The 8,200-nt window shown below is 37.5% G+C and overlaps 1 protein-coding gene across 6 annotated transcripts; it reads right to left on the bottom strand.

Moving 5' to 3' along the window:
- Nucleotides 1-482: 482 nt before the first annotated feature.
- Nucleotides 483-7,684, bottom strand: LOC133823756 (uncharacterized). 6 transcript variants are annotated; one of them, XM_062256606.1, is made up of 3 exons: nt 7,347-7,626; nt 6,097-6,172; nt 483-2,904 (listed from the first exon to the last, which is right to left on the bottom strand). In XM_062256606.1, exons 2-3 carry the CDS (start codon nt 6,160-6,162, stop codon nt 811-813), a joined length of 2,160 nt encoding a protein of 719 aa, XP_062112590.1. In that variant the 5' UTR covers nt 6,163-6,172; nt 7,347-7,626; the 3' UTR covers nt 483-810. The 6 variants fall into 6 exon arrangements, 5 of the variants coding, with proteins under 5 accessions (XP_062112590.1, XP_062112591.1, XP_062112594.1 ...); XM_062256607.1 differs by lacking the exon at nt 6,097-6,172 and adding an exon at nt 3,408-3,450 and having other exon boundaries at nt 7,347-7,625; XM_062256610.1 differs by lacking the exons at nt 6,097-6,172; nt 7,347-7,626 and adding exons at nt 5,431-5,484; nt 5,610-6,052.
- Between the last annotated feature and the right edge of the window lie 516 nt (nt 7,685-8,200).

Below are 8,200 nucleotides of genomic sequence, written 5' to 3'. Positions count from 1 at the left end.
TCTATTTGTACGCAATGCAAACCTACTCTTATATTTTGTAAATAAATAAAAAGTAAGTTAAGGGAAGGGAAGGGAAGTCACAGAGCAGCCGAAGACGAAGTAGATAGGGGGCCACAATCACCATTCACAAGCATGAGCATATGAACCAAAGCTTAATAGAATAGCACTAATTGGAGGGTTTTTGGGAGCGTTGGGATTGGAAGAAGGGACCATTCGTATATTATGTTAATGGCTCATAAATTGCTTACATCCTAGCTATACACGAGTCTAAACACCACTGCAATCTTCTTAGGTCAAATCATAATAACTCATACCAGAACAATTCGGTGATGTGTCCCAAAGTCAAGAACAATAATTTTTAACAAAATACAGACTCAAATACATAAATTATTAAGTCATGTGATATCATCCATACAATCCAAAGCCATATATATATATATTTGTCTACATAGCTAGTTACTGCTAGAAACACCAACAAGAAGAACCTCTAACAGAAATCTTATATGATATAATAATGTCCTAATCTTACAAGAGTTGGTAGTAGAAACTTGGAGTTTAACTTCCTTACAACGAAGTATAGGGGCCTACTCCATGAAAAAAGTAGTAACAGGTATTGCGTGACTAATAACCACGATGAGGCTTTTCCAACATGAAAGTAGACAAAAGTGAATTATATAACTATAACCATATGAAACATGTTTGCATGAAAGCTACAGGATCAAAAATTATACTTAGAAACCTTCCAGAAATTCTAAGTTAAAGGAACGGTATTACAAGGCAAGGTAGTTCTCATATAACCTCCAAAAACTTTCATGGATTTTCCCGAGACATTTCTCCCCATCCACTGCTGCCTCTGATGTACTTGTCAACGATACCGAATTCTTGATTTTGAGAAACCCTTTTGGCATAGTTCTCAACTGATACAGGACCTTTTTTCATCCTCCTGTAATAGATGCTCTCCCAAGGCCACAAGCGAGCAGAGCCAAAGTAAGATTCAAAAGAATGATGTCTTTCACTTTCTTGTGGGACTTCCACGCCATAGTGCTTCAGCACCATGCACATCTCCTCCAAAGATATGTTTGTTGAACGGCCAGAGGAGACATTGGGAGTTCCTGAATCTGATATATCAGTTGATTTCAGGATATGGTTCATTGCTAAGGCATCAGAATTTGTCTGATCTAAAATCACTTTCAGATCCTCTGGAGTCGAATGCCCAGTAGTAAGAGCACCTACATCCGATTGTGAGTTTCCAAGACTAGTTCTTTTAAATGACGACGTGCATTTAGTAATACTGTCCTCCCGCATATCCTGGCTCTTTTCCGTGTCATTTTCTAATTCGGAGACTGAGACTGCATTTCCGTTCTTGACTGCTGCCATTCCAGTTTCAATTTGAGCATTTTCACAGTAGGCATCGCCTTTTATGGCCTTTTGAACTTCAATGTAAGAGGATTCAGGAATCGTACCATTATTCAAAGATTGTTTGTGGTTGATTTGTGCCTTACCAGGAGAGGATGCTGGTCGGCCAAGGGATACAGACAAAGACAAGGATGTATGTGAGCTTGACCTAGATCTTGATTTGGAACTTAAAGATTTTAAATAACCCAATTTGGAGCTGGCTTTCGAATCAGAAGACAAAGAACCTGCAGAAACTGATCTTGACCTAGATCGTGACTTCAAAGATTTTGAAATCGAGCGTGATCTAGAAGCAGGATACTCTGAATAGAAAGATGTTGATGCTGACCTCTTCGATTTCCTTGCACGTTGTCTTTTAGGAGATCCGGTCTCCTTTTTGTTTCTTTTCTTTCCTTCACGATCTTTCCCTTGAGCTCTAACAGCTTCATCAGATTTTTTGTTCTTTAGTGAAACTTGATGCTTGTCTGAATTAGATGCCCATTTATCATTCATTTCCCTCAACTTAGCACCCTTACTTGAATGCATATTGTGCCAGGACTTGGATCCAAATCTCTCCAACTCACCATCACCTCTACCTTTACTGACATCATCATCGGGCCCGCGATCAAACCTTGTAAATTTCCTCCGTGAAGAGTGTTTTCTTGGGCAATCACGCATCTTATGACCCAAAGCTCCACAACTAAAACAACTATAACCATCTAGCTCTCTACCTACATTCTCTTGAGAAATTCCAAGTGCCGAACCACCAGAACGAGTCATCCAATGATTTTCATCTTTATCTCTCCTGTCATAACCCTGATAAGGTTCATATCGGTCAGTATTTAAGTCACTATAAAGTCCATTTTCATTTGAATGGTCATCCACTCGCTCACCCCATCTACCATTGTCCACCATCTTAGATACAATATCACCACCGTCTCTCACCAAATCTTCTCTAAAATTCTCCCGCTCTCTAATGTAATCACCACCATCTCTTGCCAAATTTTCCCCAAAATTATCCTGTTCATCCATAATGTAATCATCACCGTCTCTTGGTAAATCTTCCCTAAAATTATCATGTTCTTCTCCAACGTAATCAATCATTTCTTCTTGATGATAATCTCTGCCTTCAGTAAGCATATCCTCAGAATTAAGCCTATCACCATCACCATCACCATCTGTTTGCCTATTACCTGAACTATAATTTCCCCAATCATTTGGCACTTTTCTTCGGCCAAAATCTCTCCCATGTGACTCATAGGATCTTGCACCTCTTGTGTATCTTTGGAAAGCTCTTGGCTGTTTATTTGACCATGTAATGGTTAATTGTTGCCCAAATAAGCTCTTACCCTGTAGTGCTCTCAGAGCTTTATCAGCATTTGGAGGGAAATCGTAAACTACAAAACCATATCCATCTTTCAACCGTACATCACACTGTCCAAACCTTCGAAAGACACGTTCAAGATCAGCTCTATGAGTGCGTGCTGATATATGACCAATATACAAAGACATCTGAAAGCACAAATAGCAAAAGAATTACTAGGACACATGAAAAATAGCTCACTCAAAACATGTATTCATAACCAAATTTTCCATTTTTCAACACCACCATTATAAACCTTAGCCATCAAAATTGCAGCTCACTGCTTGACCCCATTTAAAGTTCAGATGCAAAATATTAGTCATACGCGTTAAATGTGTTGGGCCCAAAACAAACTTGGTTTATACTAGGAGGGAAAATAAACAATAGAGTTAGTTAGGATATTATGTAGCCGACCGTTATTTTATTTGTCTAGGCTTAATATTTCAGATCTGGGTATACATAGCAATCCTATGGTGTTAATGAGGGCATTGGTTGTATTGGGATTTTAAGCAAGAGATTTTCTAGCCTTAGGAGAGTAGGGTGGTGCTGCACATGCTTCTAGAGCACATAAAAATAAGGAAAATGGCAATCGGTTAGGTCCGCAAGTAGAAAGGAAAGGATTACATTTGATCAGAAAGTTATGTCCACTCACATATAAGGATAGCCGATTCATATTCATATGTCTCTTCGCATATCTGTTTACTCGAGTAGGTCCACAAAATCATCAAAAGGAATCAAAATCAAAGAAAGTAAATCCATTGTTAATTCTAAGATATTTTCTAATTAATAACAATACTTATTTAGGAAACAAATTAGATGTTTCCTTTTTTATTTGAATTTGAATTTATTATGACAGTAACAAAATGAGAAATATCCAGTTACATCCAAATGTAGCGAAAGACTTCCTTATAGATAAAAGAACCTCCATGTAGTACAACACTTTAAATATACAAAACCTCAGCTAAAGAGTGAGAGATATCAATAAAAAGACACCAATAGGCATAAATAATTCTTCGCTAATAAAAAATCGCTTCAACATTTTGATGTTTTCATTAAGAGTTAAACTCAAGACCCACCCAAGGAGTTCTTATCCTAAAGGTTGAAACGATGCCCCCAAGGAGATCCAATCGAAAGAATGGAGGCGACCTCGACGATCAAAATCTACCATTGGTGAACATGGGAGATGTGGGAACATCTCAGCGTCAAGACAAGCAACCTGCTCAAAATGACAATGGTTCCACTAGGTCCACACCTGCACCACCTCATAAGTTTAAGCAGATGCAACAAGCATTAGCAAAAGTGCAAAGAGAGTCACTGCATGTGCAAGTTGAACAAGCCTACACTATTGCAACTTTAGAAGAGGCCTTGCGATGTGCTCCAAGAGACCCCACCATGCGAACTAATGAGAATGTCCAACCTTGAGCAAGAATTCTAAAGCAACATCTTCTTCCTGCCCTAAATCATGAACACGTGCCAAATAGAAATAACAATGATGGCGATGGTCAACAAAACCATCATAAGAATAGAGAAAGAGGTTGTTTTGGGAATCAGTTGCAATTTAATCACAGGGGCTGCTTGAGATGCGAGCAGAACACCTAGTCAATTTGTTAGTAATCGTTAAGGGGGTCGAGCTCAAGGAGGAGGGGTGCAAGGTCTCCGAGACCACTTGAATGGTAGAGGGAGACGACGCGACCAGGATAGCGTGTTTGAGTCTCTACCAAGGAGGGGTGAGCATGCAATCGAGAGGAACCAAGGAGTAAAAGCTCAAACAGATGGAGTGCAGGCTGAAAAAGTTGCGAGCAAAACAATAAATGAGGGATTAAGACTCAATACAAGATGCTCCCATGCTGCCCAACTTCAAAATATGTCAGTGATCGATAAGTATGAAGGGACTATTGATCCCATCGACCACCTCAGCAGTTTTATTAACATGATGAATCTCCATGATGTGTCTCAAGAAGGTTGCTATAGCCTGAAGATGCTTCCCCGCGATCTTGTCTGAAGTTGCCATACAGTAGCATCTTAAATAATATTCCTAGTTGCAATTTTACATTGCTCGCACACATCCAAGAGATGGGAATAGTTGGGCCAACCTTGAGCAAGGGCCAAAAGAATCGTTGAAGCAGTTTGTGAAGCCGATCAACATGAAGGTGGCAAATGCCAAGAGGGTGAGCAGTGATGGAAAGTTGATGGTAGTCCTCGCTCAATTACGACCAGAGACTTCACTATAGGACAATCCGCGAAAGAAGAGTTGTTACTCAATGAAGGAGTTTCTGAGGTGAGTCGAAGGGTTTATGAAAATCGAGGAAGCGAGAGGAATTACAAGCTAGCAGGTCAATTAACAATCAAGTTGGTATGATCACAAACTACCATGGCAGCAACGACGGTGGTAAGAATAGAGTAAACGACCAACAACAAAATGGTGTAAAATGAATGAAGAAAATTCAAAGTATGAGCCACGTTTCACCAAGTACAGTGACTTGGTCGAGCCATGAGAAAACATGTTTGTTGCTACCAAGGCTCAAGTACCATATAAGCGACCAACGCCTATTAGGAAGGAGAAAGAAGAAAGATATTCAACCAAATTTTGTCATTTCCATAATGATATAAGTTATGACACCAATGAATGCAGGCACCTTAAGAATAAGATCGAGTTCTTGATCAGGAAATGATACCTTGGTCGATATACTCGAACAAATCCGCAAGGAAACCCACAAGGAAACGAAGCGCTGCGATCAAAGGCATGATAAGGTGAGGAGTTCATTAGAGCAAGAGAGAAATAAAGTTTGCCATAAGGGATTGTTCTCTAAAGCAGTCAAAAATATTTATAAGTTTCCAATAAAGGTAGTCACACCTTATTGTGACCTTCGAGCAAGTGTATAAGGTTAAAGAGAAGTGCCCTTAGAGTGCTTGACAATTATAAGGAGAAACCTATGCCACAAATACCAGTTACTCATAAGAAAAGACAAGCACCCAAAAGCATATTCTAGATATTGAACACCCGTGAGAGTGCTCGAGATTCATAAAGGGCACCCACCGAGTGCTTGTACATTATAAAATAAGACTTGCGTACAAGTCATTTATAAGAGAAAACATGTTCGTTTCGAACAGGATCATAAGTTTATTTATAATGAGTAGGTTATAAGACAGAAGTAGCACAACTCACAAGGGAAAACGAACAAAGGAGGAGATATAGAACTCCTCACTGTATATATTTGAGCAAAGATTTGGGGACAAATGTTGCACATGCTTTTCATTAATGACAAAGAAAATGACAACGAGTCGGGTTCATGAGCAGAATGGAAAGAATTACATTCGACCAAGAAGTTATGTCTGCTCACATATAGGACAACTGGTTCATATGTCTGCTTGCGCATCTGTCTACTTGAGCAAGTCAATGAAATCATCAAAAGGAATCTGAATCGAAGAGAATAAATATATTATCAAATCTAAAATATTTTTCAATTAATCAAAAGCACTTACTTAGGAAACAAATTAGATATTTCTTTTGAATATTTAGTTTTTTTTATTTGAATTTATTATGGCTGTAACAAAATAGAAAATATCCACTTATGATAGGTATCCCAAATTCAGATAAAGCAAAAGACTTCCCTATGAATAAGAGTCAACACTTTCAGCATACAAAAGCTATGCTGAAAAGTGAGATAGATTAATAAAAAGACGCTAATAGATGTTGATAGTTCTTTGTTGATGAGAAATCGGCTCTCGAATTCCACCCGGATTCATTGTTTCTTCTCGGCTATTAAACTTCAGATTTCTAATAACATTGCTTCTCAAATTTCTTCTCACTAATCCCTAGTCTTAAAGCTCTTTTCTATTCTAATATTTGGTGAAAAACTTCATCTATTTGGGTCCTTTTAATTTGGTATTTGAGACTTTTCTTTCCTGGAGAAATGGCCATCACCCATTCTAAGCGAACCATGGCAAACCTCAACAGCTAGCTGAAAATGGCGCAGAAAGAGTACAAGCAAGATTATCAAGAACTCAAGAAAGAACTCTCTGGTTTGCAAAAATCCATCAAGATCCTTCCGAGCTTCAACAAAGCCTCTTTGCAATCTAAAAAATAGGGTCCTATCAAAATGCTATGTTCAAATATAAGTTGTAATCACTACTGCCTAGCTGTTCATATGTAGGGCGAAAGAATAGCAAACGAAATATATTGGTCAGACTAAAACCATGGGCTCAGCACAATTCAATAAAATGGATGACACTGACCCATTTGTAAAATCATAATTCATAATGCTCTAGAATGAAAACGGTATAAACATTCTTTTTTAACAAGATACATGTACGATAACTTGAAGAACACATCCCTCACGCACGCACACCCAACGCATTCCAAAGTGTAAATGATTAAAAACACATTGCCCACGTCTAAATTTTCCCAATAACTCGAACCAGAAAAAGGCACTCACGCAGACATTTCATCAAACATATGAAATGCATATAAGAAATAAAGCTAAATAGTGACACAAACAGCCTTGCATTTCCTGGATCTTTTTTTTAGTAAAAATAATAGCTGTAAGAAAGAACAATAATAATGATGATAACATAAGTTTAAACACAGTACCCAGCTAGATAATAGCAAAACTCTGAAAGAATTAAGCAATGGATTTTACTTTCGAGGCCTTTCCTTCGTCCCCAATCTGGTTCGCTTCTCTGTGACCTTCTTCTAAACGTTCACTCGAACCCCGTCAACGGTGTAAAATGAATTAGATCGAGATGAAGAAGGATTCGAGTGCTTTGGGACTAAGGAGGTGAAAAATAGTGTCCGTAGATATCCTTAAACAGGAAGAAAGACTCATAACACTTCTTCCAACGACGTGTTGTTATGCTATTAGAAGGTGTCTATATGAATTTTTTTTTTTTTTTTTTTTTGAATGAATGAATTATATCACTTTATCATTAACATTTACAAATTTACACCATCTTTGCTACTATAACGTACCAAAAAACCCTAAAACTATAAACCATTCTCATTAATTTAAAGTGTCAAAAATTCATATAAAAAAATTTAAAAGAAATAAAAGTATGGGCATACTAAAAATATTTACAAGCATCATTTAAAGTCTTGAAATGAGCTAAAAGAGTTTTATAATTTAAATAAAAAAGTATTTCAAAATAACATTTATTCCTAAAATTGGGTCTCATGTACATCCTGCAAAGACTCCAGCGCTCACTGTCCCATTATATTCTTGCACTCAGGGGCGGACCCACATAGAGACCACGGTACGCGGTTGCCCCAAGTGAAAATATATATATATTAATTAATTAATGTATATATTTTTAATAAAAACTAATAATTGACAAATAAAATTTTGGCATAATGGTGAATCACAATTATATGAATTTTAATGACAAGATTCAAATCCCATCAATTGCATTTTCTTTTTATACATAGTTTATTTAAAAAAACCAAAACCA

Source organism: Humulus lupulus, chromosome 3 (genome assembly GCF_963169125.1).
Source record: "Humulus lupulus chromosome 3, drHumLupu1.1, whole genome shotgun sequence".
Taxonomy (NCBI): Eukaryota; Viridiplantae; Streptophyta; class Magnoliopsida; order Rosales; family Cannabaceae; genus Humulus; species Humulus lupulus.
This window is presented reverse-complemented; position numbering and strand designations above follow the sequence as displayed.

Excerpts from the sequence above, each read along its gene's own strand:
- LOC133823756 (XM_062256606.1), bottom strand. The coding sequence starts at position 6,162 with ATGATTTCATTGACTTGCTCAAGTAGACAGATGCGCAAGCAGACATAT. Across the intron at positions 2,905-6,096 it reads ATGAACCAGTTGTCCTATAT|ATGTCTTTGTATATTGGTCA; the intron begins GTGAGCAGACAT and ends TTGTGCTTTCAG.